The sequence below is a fragment of the Kogia breviceps genome, chromosome 8 (assembly GCF_026419965.1).
Source record: "Kogia breviceps isolate mKogBre1 chromosome 8, mKogBre1 haplotype 1, whole genome shotgun sequence".
Taxonomy (NCBI): Eukaryota; Metazoa; Chordata; class Mammalia; order Artiodactyla; family Physeteridae; genus Kogia; species Kogia breviceps.
In genome coordinates this window covers 21,009,423-21,029,783 of record NC_081317.1, presented here as the reverse complement: position 1 = coordinate 21,029,783, position 20,361 = coordinate 21,009,423, and the positions used below count along the sequence as shown (strand labels likewise).

The following is a 20,361-nucleotide window of genomic DNA, read 5'->3' as shown; positions in this document are numbered from 1 at the left end:
TAATATTTTTAATTAAAATTTTAAGTTGGAAAGGTGTATACCAAAATGTATCCAGTGGCTGTCTTTCAAGGATGAATTTATGGGCAGTTTTGCTCTTTTCATTGTATTTTTATTTTCTGGGGAAAATTTTTATATTAAGTGTGTTACTTTTATGATAAAATGAATTTTATTATTAAATATGTTACTTTTATGATAAAATGAATAAAATGATTTTCATTTTATTAGGGGACGTATACTTAAAATAATATTTTCCTCATTTGAGTAGTTACCATGTGAATAAAGGACCATTAAACCATATGTTTTTAAAAGTTCAGATATTTCTAAATTAGAAGATTCTTATATATGCAAAGCATATTTAAGGGTATGTAAACTCACTGAGGTGAAATGCATTCATGGCTGAATTCCTGAACTGTGCAAGGACTAATTTTTACTTTTGAGAATAAGTTAAATTCATTAAAATTTTACTTAAGAGTCAGATTTTGAAAGACAATGAAAGAACATTGAGGTAGAGTTTGATGAAATAATGCCTGTTTAACAGTATTCTGTACTATATACTAATGGAGTCATAGAGTGAACTGAATAGGAGAGCCATGTGTGTAAAGCTGGGACTTTATGGCTGAAACTGTGGAAAATGTAAATGTCACATCTATAATGAATCCATGTATCTTCTACGACTGCCCTAAGTCCAGAAAAGTAAGAATTCAAAAACAAGTTATTTTTGGAAATTGTGTATGATGTTTTGTATATCAAAGTCTGATAGCAGCTCACTGTATATTTTATGTATCACACCAGCAGCAGATATTTCAGACACATCAGAAGGTACTCTTGATTCAGTGTCTCTGGCAGTATAATAAAAAACTGCACGAGAAATCTCTAGTCTCTAATAAGCAATGTATCAGTGAGTGCTGTCAGATTCTGTAGAAAATTCCACAACATGATTTATTACATTAATTACAGTCATGTGGGTTTCATGCTGCTAAGCTTGAAAATACAGCCACATTCTAAAGTTGATTTAAGAATATATTTGGGGCAAGACGAAAAAGTCTCCTTATTGTGATTAATCCAGTACAATATTTATTCTCTTGTTCTATTCTTTTCACCTTTGGATTGCTTAATTTCTTTTATGTGACTTGAAATTAAGTTTGAGATTTGAGAAGCTTCATCTGGTTTTTATTCACTCCTGTCATTTGGTCTCCCTTTTGCCTTTTGTGTCTTCTTAGTTGTCACTGAATGCCACATCTCCTCTATTTGTGAAGCCTGTTTGAATTTACTCCCTTCTAAGCAAATGTGGCTAGCCTCGAGCTGTCCCTAGCTAACAGGGCTGCCCTTAAGGCTTATTAGGTCACACCTGGGATGCTGCGTCTTTTTTTGAGTGGAAGGAGTAATTGAGGAGAAACCTTCATTTTCTTCATTTAGTCCAAAAGAGTAGCATTCTTAGAAGAGAGAATTCCATGATTATACCTTTGTTTATTACTGTACTGAATTCATACAGTCACATAATGTCTCTTCTTATAGTAACACACTAAGTATGTCAAATCACAGGATTCTAGGTCATGGACTTCCCTGGTGGCGCAGTGGTTAAGAATCTGGGCTTCCCTGGTGGCTCAGTGGTTGAGAGTCCGCCTGCCGATGCAGGGGACACGGGTTCGTGCCCTGGTCCGGGAGGATCCCACGTGCCGCGGAGCAGCTGGGCCCGTGAGCCATGGCCGCTGAGTCTGCACGTCCAGATCCTGTGCTCCGCGACGGGAGAGGCCACAACAGTGAGAGGCCCACGTACTGCCAAAAAAAAAAAAGAATCCTCCTGCCAATGCAGGGGACACAGGTTCGATCCCTGGTCTGGGAAGATCCCACATGCCACAGAGCAACTAAGCCCCTGCACCACAGTTGCTGAGTCTGCGCTCTAGAGCCCGCGAGCCACAACTACTGAGCCCGCGTGCCGCAACTACTGAAGCCCACGCACCTAGAGCCCGTGCTCCACAACAAGAGAAGCCACCACAATGAGAAGCAACCGCAATGAGAAGCCCACGCACCACAACAAAGATTAGCCCTCACTCGCTGCAACTAGAGAAAGCCCATGTGCAGCAACAAAGACCCAACACAGTCAAAGATAAATAAATTTATTAAAAATTTTAAAAGGATTCTAGGTCATGTGGAATGGAAGGTCTCCTGAGAGCTGTTTTAGATATAGATATTAACTCCAGTTGTTTCCATGTGCCCATGGCAGGATATGTTCAGTTATGCACAAATGTCCAACATTGGTGGCCTTTATAGATCTATCTTGGAAGAATTAGTAAATATTTGTTGCAGATTAAGCATCAGTAGAGGAGGACTCAGGTGAAGTAGGAAGACTTTGATTTAGTAGGTTGGAACACATTTCTCAGCAGCAATATTTATAAAGAGTTGAACTAGATGATTTATGTGTCCAACACTGAGCTAAGTGGTTTGCTTTCCTACCTTAATTCTCATACAACTCTTAAGAAATAGGTACAATTATTATATTTATTTAACAATTGAAGAAACAGAGGCTTAAGTTTAAAAACTTACACAGATTCACATAGACGATTAAACGGCAGAGCTGGGATTTGAATGTAGGCATTCTTACTGGCAAAGCTGGAGCCATTAACCATTAACTACACTACCTACGTCAACTGCCCTGAAAGGGACCAGGCAAGGTTAGATTTTTAAAATGATCTTTGGCAATTAGGGAAACAATGTTGAACTTAATAAATTCAGAGACATTATGAAAGAAAAAAATCTGAATCCAGTGGGTTTCAGAGGGAAGTAATTCTTTGACTCATTCATTATTTTGTTGACTAACAATATTAGTTAGTCCAGTATGATTTTTGATAGTATTTTTCACTGAAACAGAAGCCACTTTTAAACATTTATTATTTATTCATGAAGCAACTGTTCTGCCTGGGACATAAAAACGTTCAGATCCGGAAATCTGCCATCCCAGCTCTGTGTCACCTGCTGTAACTGAGGCTTGGACTGAGACTTATTTGAAAGAAGAGTCATTTTTTAGACCTTCTAGAGGGAAGGAGAGATGAAGCTCTGTTTTTCAAGCATGGCCTTAGACCGAAGCTATATTAGAACTACCCAAGAACTTGTTAAAAAGGGAGACTCCAGCACCCTGTTGGCCGTAAATTAATTCCTTGTTGCGAGGATCTGCAAGGTTAGTGCCTAGTCTTTACGCAAGTGATGTCTCACCTTACCTTTCAACAACAGAACCTTGGCCTGATTTAATTCATATATACAGACAACAGTGAATATAGGTGAGGAAGAGGTTTTTGCCTGCACTTTGTTTATTTAATAAATACTGGTATTTTTTGTGCCCTATTTTATTTCTAAATTTTTATCAAGGAGAGAATTCTCCAGAGGTTCTAGAATCACATGACGTACAACCAGGAGAAATGAGCAGGTGACTAATGTTTATTTAAGTGATTTCTACTTCAGTGAAAAATACTATCAAAAATCATACTGGACTAACTGGTACTATTGTGCTAAATTTTCATGCTCATGAATGTGTATGTAAGAAATGTGCTTTACTTCCATCATTGGAGAAGATTAACTGAGCATAAAAATAATTTGCTGGTCAGACAGCTATAATAGCATACAAGTCTGGCTTCAATTAGTGATGTTAACAATCCTAGAAAATAGCCTGCGTTTTAAAGTTTTAGGAAAAAGCATTGAAATGTGCAACGATTTGGGTATTTAAAGGAGAAAGAAGAAACTGACTTTTTAATACATTTTATTGTAGTTATAAGGTAATCAATTTGTTTTCCACATTTAAAGTAAATATACCTCACTATTTTTTGAAATAAATTTGCAGGGGTTAGGAGCTACTGCTATTTTAAAAAATGAAACATGCATGTTGGCAAATATGAGTTTTGTAACCCCTGACAAATAAAATTGAAGTAGACCTATTCATAAGATTACCAACCAGGGCATATTTTGTTTTAATACCAAGATCATTTTCCTTGAAAATGTCATGAGAAAATTTACATCAAATGAATATGCGTATAGAAGAAGTACCTAATAGACAACACCATGTCAATATAATCTCTTTTTAAAGTAGAGGTCGGGGGACTTGCCTGGTGGTCCAGTGGTTAAGAATCTGCCTTCCAATGCAGGGGACGCGGGCTTGATCCCTGGTCAGGGAACTAAGATACCACATGCTGTGGGGCGACTAAGGCCACGCACTGCAACTACTGAGCCCAGGTGCTCTGGAGCCCATGCACCACAACTAGAGAAGCCCACACGCCACAACAAAAGATCGCATATACCACAGCGAAGATCCCACGTGCCACAACTAAGACCCGAGGCAGCCAAATTAATTAATTAATTATTTTAAAAAAGAGAGAATCTGCCTTCCAACGCAGGGGATGCGGGTTTGATCCCTGGTCGGGGAACTAAGATCCCACATGCTGCAGGGCAACTAAGCCCGCGTGCTGCAACTAGAGAGCCCATGTGCCACAACTACAGAGTCTGTGTGCTCTGGAGCCTGCATACCACAACTAGAGAGAAGCCCACGTACCTCAACGAAAGATCCTACGTGCCACAACTAGGACCCAACACAGTCAAAAATAATAAATATTCTTAAAAATAAAATAAAGTGGAGGTCAGCATTGGAGGGAGGGAGCTGTTCCTTGATTTTATGGATATATTAATTCCGGTATGGACTTTTGTTAAAGTATTACTTGTTTTTTCCTTATCCTGATAGTTAAGATAAAGATATTGTCTTACAGCAATTTGTGTGAGAGCTGATAGGCCCTTATTTCCTGAGAAATTAGCCCTGGGAAAAGCTTCCAGTGGCCTTATAAATCATTTCATTATTATAGACATCCAGATCACCTGCCCTGACCACAGCTAACTCTGAAGAACCTTAATAAAGGATAAGGTGACTTTGAGATTCTGATTGTGAGACCCAAATTTAATTTTATGTCACCGATTTTTATTTTTAGTCCTTTCTCAATGCAGTCAGTATAGTTGGTCTAAAGTGGATTGTGTAATTACACACAGAGTTATCTCAGTAACTTTCCTTTCAGCTTTGTTGTTAATTCAGTCAACAAATGTTTACTGAATGCTACTACTTCTCAAGTGCTTTTTCAGACCCTGGGAATAAAGCAGTGAAGTCCTGGCTCTTTTAGAGCTCACGGCCCACTGGGTGGGCAGAGACAGATGCTAAACAAGTTATCAAGTAAATATGTATTATGTCAGATGGTAATAGGAGTATGGAAGAAGATAACAGCGTAAGGGGAGTAAAGAATGTCAAAGGTGGAGAAATGGGGTGTTGATTTATTTATTTTTTTAAGTACCTTCTTCAAATGTTTGTTTGGCATGTGGAGGTCCTTTGCACTTAGCATATTCAGTCTCCTCTCCTTGGTGTATATTTTTATAATTACTATATAAGACCCTCCATTTGTCCATCTCACTAGCCTGGCTTTATTCCCACTCTAACCCCCAAACCAGGATCAGTGTTTCACAGTCCTCATGAGCGCAAGCCTTCCCGTACCTTTCCCTTTGCTCATGTAGTTTCTTCCTGGGATGCCTTACCCTCCTGTTCCACTTAACCAAATGGTACCCATCCTTTAATACCTAACCCAAGTCCCTGTTCCCCGAAACAGAGCTCTAACCCAGCTCAAACTCTTTTTTTGACTTCTCTCTCTCTTATTTCTTTCTGAATTCCTATAGAACCTGGAGCCTGTGCCACAAATGTGGATTAAATATTAATTCCAACTGCAGCCTCATAAATACATCTACTCACCAGATTTCTTTTGCTTTTTTTACTTTTCAAATTTAAAATACATTCTTAGTTAATAAGCTCATGGACTTATGATTCATGGATTTATAAAGAGAATTTAAACATCATTTCTCTATCAAGTAAAAAGACAAAATACTCAAATGAGTTAAAAAGAAGTTAAACACCAGGAGATGCTTCTTATTGCTTCAAATGTATTGCTTTAATAAAAATCACAAAAGGGATGTGATAGCTACGTTTATTTTTTGTTAAATTGAGTGCCACAGCAATAGAAGCAAATGGATCTGAATTTAAATCTAACATAAATCTCCTCAAATTTAATGAGAACACAAGATATGGCACTAATTATGTGTTTTTCCATGCCATCTCCTAACAAGGGAGGAAATAATTGGATTAGTGGGGCATGGAGACTATGTAAATAAGTACAGAAAAGCTGTCTGCATAAAAGCTTTACTCAGGCTCTCCAAAGATTCCCTGGGCTGGTGCTGAGGCTCTTCCTGGGGCCCTGCTCCAGGTCACAGATCTCTTGGAAGTCAGTAATCTAAAACTTTTCAGTCTGTTGGCTACGTTTATCAAAGACCCGTTTCACTACACTAGGTTTATGGGATGGCTTCCCCTTTTGAGAAACTTCAAGTAAGTTTTAGTAATAAATATGGCTCTTGAGGATGGTACAGGCAAGAAATGTGACCACTTATTCAAAGAACCAAGGTCACTCACATCTTCTGCATACAGAGTTTATCCAACCTCCCTACTTAAAACCAAAACCATACTAGAGATACAGTGACAGCAAACACCACTAAAATAGTAGCTCTGCAGACTGTGGTGTGGGGAGAGGGAAGGTAATACAAACTGAAGGTCTGGGGAAAGGCACACCTTTTTAGAATACATTTTTGAAAGCCATGCATGTCCAGAAGTTCTCCCTTTTTAGTTCAAACTCAGATCGCAGCCCGAGATGTTCAGTCATTCAGAATATATGTGGAGGATCTATGGATTTAAATTTTTTTTTTTTTTTTTTTTTTCGTGGTACGTGGGCCTCTCACTGTTGTGGCCTCTCCCGTTGCAGAGGCTCCGGGCTCCGGACGCGCAGGCTCAGCGGCCATGGCTCACAGGCCCAGCCGCTCCGCGGCATGTGGGATTGTCCCGGACTGGGGCACAAACCCGTGTCCCCTGCATTGGCAGGCGGACTCTCAACCACTGCGCCACCAGGGAAGCCCTAAAATTCTTTTAATAGTACATATTCAGACAGTCTTCATACCCAGTCTTCATTTGGTAGCTCTGCTGTGCGGGAACGTATGCTGGGTACTCAGGATTCCCAAATGATAAATACATGAAAAAATAACTTAATTAATGGAGCATAGAGACTAAATAAATATAGAAAAGTTGTCTGCTTTAAAACTTCATACATTTTCTAATACCTTTTTTTTGTGGGGGAGGAGAGGAGGGGAGGTGGTGGTTGGCTTGGATATTCTCTTGCTCCCTCTGGCTCTGACCTCCTGCTTCCATCAAGAAGGTTCAGATTATGGATCATTTCATTGTCTGGGAATGTTTTCCACCCGATCATCCAGATGTGAACTCAGCCCTACTTCTTGTTGTTGTTGTTGTTTGTGTGTGTGTGGTATGCGGGCCTCTCAATGTTGTGGCCTCTCCCGCTGCGGAGCACAGGCTCCAGACGCACAGGCTCAGCGGCCATGGCCCACGGGCCCAGCCGCCCCGCGGCATGTGGGATCTTCCCGGACCGGGGCACGAACCCGCGTCGCTTCCATCGGCAGGCGGACTCCCAACCACTGCGCCACCAGGGAAGCCCAGCCCTACTTATTATAGAGTTTATTGAAGATTTTCTTAGCATGGTCGGAGGTAGGTTTATATCATAACAGAGCAATGAAAATCTGACCATGTAGTTTTCTGAACAACTAGTTTTCTTAGGATAAAATACAGTCGTTAATAATGACTTACAGACAAGGCTCGGCGAGATCCGGCGTGTGAGTTTTCAGACCTCATTGTACCACTCTCCTTTCGATCACTTCACTCTGGGCACACTGACATTCTTTCAGGTCCTCAAACTCAGTTTCCATTGTAGGAACTTCTCATGTACTGTTCCCTCTACTCTTCCTCCTATACTTTGTATGACTGGCTTCTCATTTTCAGGTCTTTAAGTGGGTCACTTATTCTTTCTCACAGTACCCTGTTATTTTTCTTCATAGCATTTGTCATTTTGTCATGGTAAATTCCACAAAAGCACTCATCCTTTAAACACAGTTTTTACTTAATTCCGAACATGTTTTAGTTACTCGTGAAGTGCACATGAAATGAGGTGGCCCAGCAAGACCTGATGGATTAGCTGTAGCAGCGGGGGAGAGCAGGTGTCAAGGATGGTGCTCAGGTTTCAGCTTGGGCGCGTAGGTAGGTGGTGGAGGCACTTACTAGGTGGCACAAACTCCAAGTTTGTGGAGACAGAGCTAAGTTACGTTTTAGGTCTGGGCACATACAGTGATTAGACTGTTAGGTGTGATAGGTTCACAAGAGCCATAGGAAACATGATTCTAATTCCTACTCATTCACCATCTTTAAAACTTCGCTTCCAATTGTTAAATACCTGATCTGCTTAGAAAATAAAATTGTACTTGCATATTTTGGGCTGCTACCTTGTCTTCTCTGTTCAGTTTTCTAGACCTTTGGGATTTTACGCACATTCAGCTTTTAAAATTTGTTATTAATCACAATTTCCTTGATATAATAAAACCATTTTGCTCATCTCAGTGCATTTTCTTCATTAATGACAGTGACTCATTCAGTTTGTCTGCTGAATCATATACATACTTCTCTTAAGAAAATTGAAAGTGATCTTTATCATTTTCTGTTTGTGTTGAAAACAATTTTTGTTGCTATTTGGAATCCAAGTTCTATTTGTTACCATGTACATTCAAACAAAATTTAAAGAAGTTTGACTGCTGAGTTTTTGATGAATGCCCAAATCTTCAGGAATATAACCCTTCTTCGTAGAGTGGTTTTCATGGATCAGAAAGCATTCCGTGAACATTTATGGGATCTCTGTTAAGTGCACGGCACCAAGTTAGGGACTGGAAGTTGCAGCAATCTCATTCAAATGCAAAGAACTGGATCATAATTCTGACTTCTCTTTGAAATCACTTCAAGACAAGAAAGAGAAACAGAAACAAACATTTTCTCAAATAAACTAAAAGTCTTCTGCTAGAACCACAGTATATAAAGAAAGGTTGCCAAACATAGCGATGAAACAGGGATTTGGGTATGATACCAAAAGAACTGTGACCGTAGCTCTCAGATGAAGGTATGAGACCTCAGTTTTCTACTGCTGAGTGGCACAATTAACAATCACTTTTGAAGAACTGGAACGGGGAGCTTGGGTTGGTGGTCAGAGCTTCCCTGGACCCTATTTGACAGCAGAGTGTAGCAGAGGAAACAAGACTGAGTAGAGGACCACAGACACACTCGCCACCTTTATGGGAAGTCATCTGCCACTGCAACAAGGCAGTGGAGAAATGCTTGAATTTATGACTTGCAAGGGCACACTATGTACCAGAAAAAAGATGAGTGCACAGTGATCAACACTGAAATATAGCCTAGTAAAGTTGTAGCCATTCACAGAGAAATAATCATTTCGCTACCCAGCTCCCACCCCCAAAGTGCAATCAAGAGACCCCGAAGGGAGAAAGATTATGCTGACCATTGACTTCTCTACAACCACAATCACCACTGTTATTTATTGATAACAGCTAGGTGGCTATCTAGGAAAAAATACAAGTTGGTACCTACCTTAAACCAAAATTAATTCAGATGATCAAATATTTTAAATATTAAAGGGACTTCCCTGGTGGTCCAGTGGTGAAGACTCCAAGCTTCCACCACAGGGGGCACAGGTTCGATCCCTGGTGGGGGAAGTAAGATCCCACATGCTGCATGGTGTGGCCAAAATAAATAACTAAAATAAAAATGAAATTAAGAATGCTTTGAAGAAAACAAAAGAGAATTGTATTATGGTTTCACGGTGGGGAAAATATGTCTAACACAAAAATGTAGGAAATATTTTTAAAAACAGATAAATTCAATCCCATAAATGTAACAAAGTCACAAATACAAAAGGCAAAGTAAAAAAAAAATACACGTATACACATCTTTATATACATTACACAGGGCTAAGTATAATAATAATAAGAAAAAGAAGGCTAAATATATCTAGAGCTCCTATAAATAAATATTTTTTTAAATGGACAAAGGACAGAAAGAATCCACAGAAAGAAAATGAGAAAATATAGGGGGCTAATAAGTATTTGAAAAATGTCATGTCATTTATCATAAAAGAAATGAAAATTTAAAAACCACAATGTATATTTTACTAATTAAATAAGCAAAGGTTAAGTTTGATAATACCTTACATCTCAGAAGATATGATTAAACCAACACTCTCATACCTTATCACAGAAGTTAAATTGGCACAGCAGATGTACAGAGCAACAGCAATATAGCGGTTCTACTTTTGGAAATTCATTCTGTATATATACTTGCTCGTGTGTAGGAAATGTCATGTATACAAGGATACCCAGTGCAGCATTGTTTATTACAGGAACAGGATGGAAATAATGCAGATATCCGTTCGCAGGGAATCAGATAAATATAGTGTATCCATATAAAATACTTTATTTACAGCTATTAGAAAGATTGAGGCCACTGTGTGTGTAATGATATAGAGCTATCTCTAATACATTGTTAATGGTAAAAAGCAAAGTGCAGAATAAGATGCATAGTTGCAGAATAGATTGCATAGTACATTCCTCCACCCTTTTTGAAAGGAGAGGAATAAGTGTGTGTGCATAGAAAATCCCAAAATTATACCCAATAAATTGGTAACATTGGTTCCCATGTAGAGGGAAATATGGTGACAAGGAGATGGGATGAGAGGGTGACTTGCTTTTACTTTCTACGCATTTGTAGCTTTTAGATACTGTACCATATGCTGTATTGCTTATTCAAATTTTATTAAAATCAAAAGGATCAAGGTCCCTATAAAAAAATTACTCTTAATTTCTATCTTAGAACATATAGATGGATGTTCTAGTAGATGGCAGATCAAAATGTAAAGACTGAAACAGTAAAGCTTTTGGAAGAAATAGATCTCTCATGATCTTGGAATAAGCAGAATTTCTTAAACAGGATGCAAAAAAGCATGAATCATAAAGGGAAAAAATTGATAATTGGACTATATTAGGATTAATAATTGTTCTTTAAAAGACACTATTAAGAAAGTGAAAGGGCAAGCCACAGACTCAGAGAAGATATTTGTAATACATTTATCTGACAAAGACTCATACACAGGACATGTTAAAATCTCCTGCAAACAGTAAAGGGCGGGGACTTCCCTGGTGGTCCAGTGGGTAAGACTCCGTGCTCCCAGTGCAAGGGACCTGGGTTCGATCTCTGGTCAGGGAACTAGATCCCACATGCCACAACTAATAGCCCACATGCCACAACTAAGACCCGGCACAGCCAAAATAAACAATAAAATAAAATACTAAAAAACGATTAAAGGCAGACAGTCCAGTAGAAAATAACTTTAACAGTCACTTTACAAAAGCAAATATCTCAGTGGCCAATAAATCTATGAAGAGCTGTTTGGCTTCATCAGTCATCAGAGAAATGAAAATTTTAAAGTTCAGTGCAGTAGCATTACACACCCAACAGAATAGCTAGAATAAAAAAGACTAACATTACTTAGTGTTGCCAAAGATATGGAGCAATCTGAGCTCTCCCACTCATGGAGAAAGCAAGTTGGTACAACCACTTTGGAAACTTGGTTGTTAGTATTTATTAAAGCAGAACATGTGATTTCCTATGACCTAGCAGTTCTAATTCTACGTATACACCCCAAAAAATGTATCCATGTGACTCACCAAAAGACACCTACTAGAGTGTTCATAACAATTTTATTGGAAATAGCCCTAAACTGAAAACTACCCAAATGTTCAATAGAGTGGAAGAACAAATTGTGATATATTCATACAATGGAATGTTACACAGTAAAGAAGATAAATTATCTACAACTACATAACAAAATGGATGAAACTTCCAAACATAATGTTGAGCAAAAGAAGCCAGACACAAAAGAGTTCATCCTCTAAGATTTCATTCATATAAGTTATAATAATAGGCCAGACAAACGTATGCTATTTCAAGTCAGGATAGCTATTATTCTTGGTGGGAGCAAGCAACTGGAAAAGGGGACATGAGGAAGGTTTCAGAGGTGCTAGTGATACTCTTTTTCTTATGTTATGTTGTGTTTTTAGCTAGCTGTGCCAGGTCTTAGTTGTGGCACATGAGACCTTCGTTGCAGCGTGCAGGATCGTTTAGCTGCGGCATGCAGGCTCTTAGCTGCGGCAGGCAGGCTCTTAGTTGCATCATGCGGGATCTAGTTCCCTGACCAGGGATTGAACCCGGGCCCCGTGCATTGGGAGTGCTGAGTCTTAACCGCTGGACCACCAGGGAAGTCCCTGATACTCTTTTTCTTGATCTAGGCACAGGACTCAATTTGTGAAAAATAATTGCATGCACTTAACGACTGGTCTACTTTATTGTATGCATGTTATACCTAACAAAAAGTTTTTGAAAGGAAGTGGATCAGAAAAATTTCTAAAACTAGAGATAAATGCAAGATAATTATAACAGTTCTATACTTTATTATCAGTCTTCCCTGGTTTTATTTGATTTTGTCATTAGCCAAAAAACATTACTATTACTTGACTTTAAAGCCATTTACTTCCCCCTATTCATGCAAAATGAATGAGGGTTTCTCTACCCTTCCAACCTCCTCTTGTGGTGAATTCCAGGCTGTTAGGAAAAGATATGATAATGTGACACTCTACTTTTATTTTCCTACAGATGGAATGGCTCTACAGTTACATACCCAGTTCTGATGTTGGGCAGTAGAGGGGTTCCACACCACAAAGAAATTCTCCTATACCAGCTGGGTGTCCTGTAATTCAGTTCACTTCTGACACTATCTACCTAGAGGTAGCATCAGATTCCACAGGTTAAGGGCTCAGTCCTATAAGACTGACCCATCATAAATAGAAGATTACAAAGACCCCCATCCTTGGCAGGGATTAATTTGCTAGTGCAGCACACAGAACTCAGAGAAACATTTTACTTACTAGATTACCAGTTTATTATAAAAGAACATAACTCAGGAATAGCCACATGGAAGAGATGTTTAGGGCAAGGTGTACCACTCTCCCCATATCTCCACATTTTCACCAACCGGGAAGCTCTCTTCTCTGAACCCTGTCCTTTTGGGGTTTCATGGAGCCTTCATTACATAAACACAGTTGATTAAGTCATTGGTGTTTGAACCCAATCTCCAGCCTCTCTCCCCTCGCCAAAGGTGGAGGAGTGGGGTAGGACTGAAAGTTCCACTCCAGAAATCTGCTTGCCTCCACTGACAACCAGCCCCCATCCATAGGTGCTTTCCAAAAGTCACCTCATGAACATTAACAAAAGACACATTGATCACCCTCATCACAGAAAATTCTAAGGCTTTTAGGAGCTCTGTGCCAAGAACCCGGACGAATACCAAATATATATATATATTGTTGTTGTTATAAATCACCATATCACAGATTCTTAACTAAGATTGAGACCAAATAGAAAGGAGAAAAAGGCCTGGAAATGAGGCTGGGCTGAGGATGTTGAAGTAGTGCTGTTGTGTTGGTCAACTGAGCGTGTGAGCAGGGTGCTAATAATGTGGCTCTGTTTCAGTCAGTTTATTTTTGTAAAAAGGTAGAAAATATTGAAAATATTATAAAATGATGAGGATTGACTATAACTAGAATCAGTATTTCATATGATTTGATAATAGTTGTTAGGCATCTTGTGAACAAAAGCATGCTAAATATGAAAAAATTAAATAAAATTTTAAGCTTCTACTTTATCTGGAACATTTTGGCAGTCCTGCAGAATATTCCAGTTCCAATTAAAAGAATCAACTTCACTAACCTAAAACCCTTTCAAAAATCCTGAATTCAGTGCACCTTAATTCAGGCCAAATACCCTGTTTGCAATGGCAAATTTCACCTCTATCAGAATATGTCTAAGACAGAGAAGGACAAGAATGTGGACAATATTTGGATTTAATCATCGATTTATAACTTATAAATTTTGTTTGGCTCCTCAAAGTCTTTAATGCCCCAGAGTATGTAGCACAGTAGGTTTGGAATGGAAAAGTCGGTCTTCATCTCAGAAAACTAAATTTTAGAAAAGATTCCATGTGAAAGTTGAAGAACTGCAAAATTTTTCCCTAAAGTTGTCTTTGAATGTTTATTTCTTAGAAAGTCTTTGTTTAACGTTTGAAGACTGTTGTGATAGATATTTGAACAAGTAGCCACAATAAACATGTGCTGACCCCTTTGGCTTTGCATGTAAACAGTCACGGAAGCTAGCATGGTAAAAGGTTACATGTGGCTTCACCTTTCGAATGGAAAGATACACATCTTTATTGTTCAACTGGAAGAAGATAGCATAGCCAAAAGCTAAGTCTAATGAAGGATAAAATATACTGTTGTGTATTTGAATTTTGGAAATGTGATCTCAAAAAATGTGCCTATAAAAATAATTAGCTAGTTTAGTGATTTTTAGTTCATTTCCTTTTATAAAGTTATGAGAACTTTGGCAATTATACCTTACAACTGTCATTTTAAAATAATATGGACATTCATAAATGTGTATAGTACTATAAAAAGTAGTGTTTGTGAATAAAATTCAGTTTATTCGAAATTTTATTTTTCTTATTGTATGTGGTTATTTCAAAGACTTCCCACTGAGCAGCCTTAAAAATTAATCTAAAGTTTTCCTAAATAAGAAAATTGGGATAAACAAAATAATTTTATATTATACTTTAGAATCAGAAATTACATTTTTATGTTGTTTTTAATTAACCTTAGTGTTGGCCTCTCAACATCAATAGGATAGCCTATTTTTTCTATTGTGTAATTTCGTATTTAGAATTTCTCTTTTGAGTTCCACCCAGACCATGTCTGACATAATTGTGGTCATTTTTGACAAAATGATCTTATTGTTAATGTTAACATCCCAAATTTAAATTACATGTTACTGAGAGAAAATCATTTAAATGATATCACTGAATTTAATCATTGTAAAGAAAAAAATCTAGTAAAACAGAGTAGGGCTTCCTTCATAAGCCATAAGCACTAGATCTTTTTTCTCAAAGTGTGTTCTCTTGAACCTCATCCTGAGCATAGAGGAATCTGATTTTGACTGAGCATCCTGAGTGATTCTGAAGCTCACTAAAGTGTGAGAACCACTACTCCAGAGCAACACTAGTTAATCAAGAGTGATCCATAATGGAAAGAGGCACCTCCAGTCTTTGGTGGTAAAATATAAATAATAAATTAGTAAAGTAAAATTATCCAAGAGACATACCCCTTCCTTACATCTTGATTATAATAGCCTTACTCAAATTTCATTGTCCTGTCTTTATAGCTGTGAGGTTTTATCCTCATTACTTTCCCAAAGCACCAGATTTTTTGTGTTGAAATATAGTTGATGTACAATATTATATTAGTTTCAAGTGTATTACATAATTATTTGACATTTGCATACATTATGAAATGATCACCACAATAAATCTAGTAGCCATCTGTCCCTATACAAAGTTATTACAGTATTAATGACCATATTCCTTAGGCTGTGTATTACATCCCTGTGACTTATTTATGTAACTGGAAGTTTGTACCTCTTAATCCCCTTCACCTATTTTGCCCCACCTTCCCACCCCTTTCCTGTCTGGCAGCCACCCATTTGTTCTCTGTATCTATGAGTCTGTTTTCATTTTGCATAACACAAAATATTTTTATCACTTATTATAAACTGCCCTGCAATTACATATAGAATATTTATAAACCACGTTTACCTGAATTGCTGTAGAATGTGTCTCGTAAACTGCTGTAAATGATCTATTTAGTAATTTTTAAATATAGATCTCTAGAGATAATGCTAAATAACAGATTCGAATATTGTCGTTTAATTCAATAAAATGGAACCAGTACAACCTCTGGTTTCACAAATGAAGTGATTTAAAATAAAATAAGTGTGTTGCTCTGATGGGGCCCTCGCACATTGCCTTAGGGTAAATAGCACACTTCTGTCTTTTTTCCCAAAATGAAGGCTGCCTCTAATCCCACTCTTTCCACAAATCTTCGTGCACTAAACTATGTGCCAATGACATGAGAAGCTCATTGTGATTGTAGTGGGCCGTCTCTTGTCTAGTACATCATTTGTGAAACTGAAGTTGGCTATTATAATGCAACAGGTATGTAAATAACATTTATTAGTGATCTCTGTAAAATTGATTCCTTCTTTCTCTTTTTCATTATAAAAGGAAACTTTATTTCAGAGTAGAAAGTGCATTGTCTGAACTCATCAACACCCTCTTTATCCCTCCCCTCCCCAATTTGTTGCAGACCAGGATGAAAGAGCAGCTGAGCTCAGCAGGGAGCAGAATGAGAAAACCATCCGGAGCACGCAGACCGCGCTCCGCAATTTCCGGGAGTTCCTCATCTCCAAGTATCCTTCTGAAACAAGAGAGATTTATGTCATCCCTTGCAAGGAGCTGGATGCCTACCTGGCCTCTTTCTTTGTGGATGCCAGGCAGAAGGATGGATCCGAGTATGAACCCAACAGCTTGGCCAATTACCAGTGTGGACTTGAACGGTACCTAAAAGAACACAGGTATGGCTACAGTATCACCAGGGATAAGGAATTCAAGCGCTCCCAAGAGGCCCTGAAACAGAAGCAAATTGAACTCCGCTGCAAAGGAAAAGGAAATAAGCCACACAAGTCCATGAAGCTCACCTTTGCTGATGAGCTCATTCTGCGGAAAAGGGGACTGCTAAGCCGCTATAACCCTGAGGGTCTACTCAACCTCGTCTGGCTCAACAACACAAAAGCTTTTGGGCACTGTACGGGCTTCCACGGGTCTACCTTAAAGTGGGGTGATATTCGGCTCCGGGTAACAGAAACGGGGCTGGAGTACTTGGAGTGGATGGGTCAAGACACTGGTGACCTAAATGCCAAAACCAAGAGAGGGGGGACAGACTCCCGTGTGTATGCCACCCAGCATGCTCCACAGACCTGCCCCGTACAAGACTATAAGGAGTATGCCCAGCGGCGGCCTCCTGCTATGCGCTATGAGGATGCCCCTTTCTACTTGTCCATTAAGCCAGTCGTGAACTTGGCGGCTCTGCACTGGTACAACTGCCAGGCCCTCGGCAAGAACAAGCTGGCCAAGATGGTGAAGACCATGTGCGAGAAGGGGAACATCCCTGGCAGGAAAACCAACTTCAGTGTGTATCAGAGCTGCAGCACCTTGTCCGAGGCCCAGAGCAACCAGCTGGTGCTTATCTGTAACAATCTGAGCCAACAGGCCGCCCAGTCAGTGGCCGGGCACTCCAACAGCGGCAATTTCATCGTCTCTGCCTCCTATGACTCTTCCTCAGACACTGCTTGACCAGGTGGCTTGAGCAAGACCCCAGTCTGGTTATTGAGTCCAGAGAAACTGATTAAACACTGCTTCTCGTTCCCTTTCCTCGGCCCTCAGTGTTAACTTTATAAGAATATAAATATATAATATATTTTTCTTTTTACAAATAAGCCAATGGAGATAGTTTAGTATTACTAACGTAGTGTTCATAGGCTTAAAACAAATGTACTCGTGGTGATTAAATATAATTACTGTTATAGACTTTACAAAACCATAGTGGTTCTCAGGCAACACAAAGTAGAGAAAGAATTCCGTTTTTTAAAAAAATTATCAAAAAGGAAACTGAAAGTCAGCCTAGACACTTGTGTCCTCAACTCCTGCTTTTCCTTCCCACTCCACCTCTCATTTTTAGTCTACTTAATAAATGGCATTATTTTTTTAATTTTTAAAATTCTACATTAATCAGGAGGAGACAACGCTAACTTTACTGCTTACACAAAACTGTCAGATCCAGAATAAGAAAATGTTGATATAAGCCAGACAAATTATTTACATACTCTTTTTTTAAGCATAATTAGATTTTTAGTTTCTGTGCCTCATTTTTTGCAATTTATGAAAATCTGGATGTTTAACTGACTTCTTTTGGGGGCAGAGGAGGGTAGAAGGAGGGAATAAAGGTGTGCCATTCTTTTTGGAAGCTATATAATTTTAAAATCATGCGAAGTCCAATATTATGGCAAAAAAAAGACTGTTACTAGCTCAATTTTAATGTTGTGCTTGAACCTGGATAGAATTTTTGTTGTTTTCTAAGAAATCAATGTAAATGAAGTTTGATTATCAGATTTACAAGAAATTTAAAACTACCAAAGCTTTGAAAATGTTCCCAAGCATTAGATTGTATATCAAACATAAAGAGAAAGTAGAGAATGGAAAAGTCTTACTAAAAATCTAGAAGCACTAGTCAAGACAACAAAAACCTCATACTCTTCAAAGCTTAAATCCCCTGAATTATTTATTTATAAGCATTGAACTTCAGTCTGTTTTCCCTAGGAGATTACTTGACTCTGTAGTTGAGATCAAAGGAATATTGACACTCATTTTAGGTAACAACATTTTGTTACCAAATTTAGCTGAATTCAAAGAATTCTTGAAAATGTGCAGTTTCTTCTACAGTAAATACAAATGCATTTATGTGTGATAATCCTGCAATTATAATAATTATAATTTTGGTTAAACAACTCTGTGGTGGTTTTTCCAGGGTCTTTATTTTCAAGCCTATGGTGAATTATTAGTTGAGATACTTCAATAATAAAATAATTTAGATGAGCTAGGTTCCTATCTTGTATAATCATTAAGACATTAAAAAAGTCCAAATCTTAATCACTTTGTTGGATCTGGGCGTTCTGTTGGGAAGTATTTGTTCTTCAAAGCATCCTCATAATTCACATTAGCTAGGAAGGTAGGTGGTATTTTATGTTTTAATTTATTGTACGACCAGGACAAATTTCATTTTGATTTGCTTTGCTAAATAATCATCATGTTAGCTGAGCTTTCCCATGGCTAAGACAGCTCTTCCCAACACTAAGTCATAAACACATAAAGACCCATTACTCTAAGCTGTGACCTTTCCTTTGGCTCAGGAGTGGGAAGTCTGCCATGGCCTTTATGTCATGCAGTCTACTTCATTTCATGACTTTCCTTCCATAAAGAGGCATCCAGAAACAAGAAGAAAGAGCAGAAGATACTTTGCTTTTATTTTTTTGTATTAATAATGATGGTAGCCACCATTTTTGAGCCAGTCTGTGTGCCAGCACTGTGTGCTAAGTGACTTACATGCACCACTTATATAAGTAATACTAATTTATGAAAATTAGAAAATCCAGATGAGCATAAAGAAAACAAAATATGTACTCATAAATCTGCCAGCCAAAAATAACCACTGTTAATATTTTAGTAAATATTTCTTCAGACATTTCAATACATACATATTTATTTCTGTATACATGATCTTTAATCCTTTCAACAACTTTGAAAAGAAGGTTAATTATCTCCATTTTATGTTGAGATCAAGATGTAGCAGGTTATAGCTAAGGAGATCGTACTGTCTGTCATCTGACTCCAGAGTTTTTTCTATTTGCCTTTCTGAGTTCCAACCTGTAATTAGTTTCCAGTGATTTGAGCCGGAGATGGGGACACGGTGTCTTCCCATCTCTCAAGTCTGCCTGATTAAAAGGAAGGCTGAGTGATCTTTCATGAAGGCACACAGTGTCCCCTCGTCCCCCCTCTTCTGGTCATTTTGAACCACAGAGCCTCATTCTTCCAATTATCTTAACAAAACCTTCCTCTTCTCCTTACCCTGTAATGGGCTCAGAAGTGCACATGACAGCCTACTGTGAAAGAACTCTGTTTTAAAAATAAGGTTTTTTTTTAAACATAGGTCACCTCTCATTTTTAAAAAAAGATTTCTGTATAACATTTAAAATGTGATTGTGCATTTTGTTTTTGCATTGACATACTTCTAAAAACTCTGTTTTTGACAGCAAAGTAAGTTTGTCATGGGGAAGAAGGTTAGTCAGTATGCACTGAGAAAGCAGAACTAGGAAACTTTGAATTCCTGTTTGTGTATATTAAGGTACTAAACTGAAGATCTCTCTCTTATTTAATCCTATAGCAGTTTCATTTAGAAGAACGCAGATTGAGAATGTGAATTATTTTTTATTTATTTATATTTTGCTTGATAACTCAAACCAAATAGGAACGTTGTGACATTTAAATTTAGAAAACTGTTTTCTGAAGAATGACTTGGTAGAATTTTAGCTGAATTATTGTAACTCTTTGGGATAATTAAATTATGAGAAATTATCGGCAACTACCTCTAAATTTTGTGGTTTTGTACAAACGATACTGAGGATATACTACTGCCAGATACCATATTTATTATTTGCTATTTTAACTTTTAAAAAAATTACATCCATACTGGCAGTGGTTGATGCCAAAATCGTGTATGTGCTTTAGCAAAAATTCAACAGTCCAGCAGGTGTTCACTATAACTGAACATGCTGCCTTTCCAGGCAGT

The 20,361-nt window shown here is 38.1% G+C and overlaps 1 protein-coding gene across 3 annotated transcripts in view; it reads left to right on the top strand.

Moving 5' to 3' along the window:
* KIAA1958 (KIAA1958 ortholog) overlaps positions 1-20,361 on the top strand; it is a 168,900-nt gene that overhangs the window by 107,471 nt on the left and 41,068 nt on the right. The window contains exon 3 of one of the 3 annotated variants that reach the window (XM_067040932.1): positions 16,267-16,350. The exons of 1 other annotated variant lie outside the window; for it this stretch is intronic. In XM_067040932.1, the coding sequence (XP_066897033.1) occupies positions 16,267-16,350 (84 nt within the window). Of the gene's footprint in view, positions 1-16,266; positions 17,453-20,361 lie in introns of those variants that run through there. One more of the 3 variants, XM_067040930.1, reaches the window with a different exon arrangement.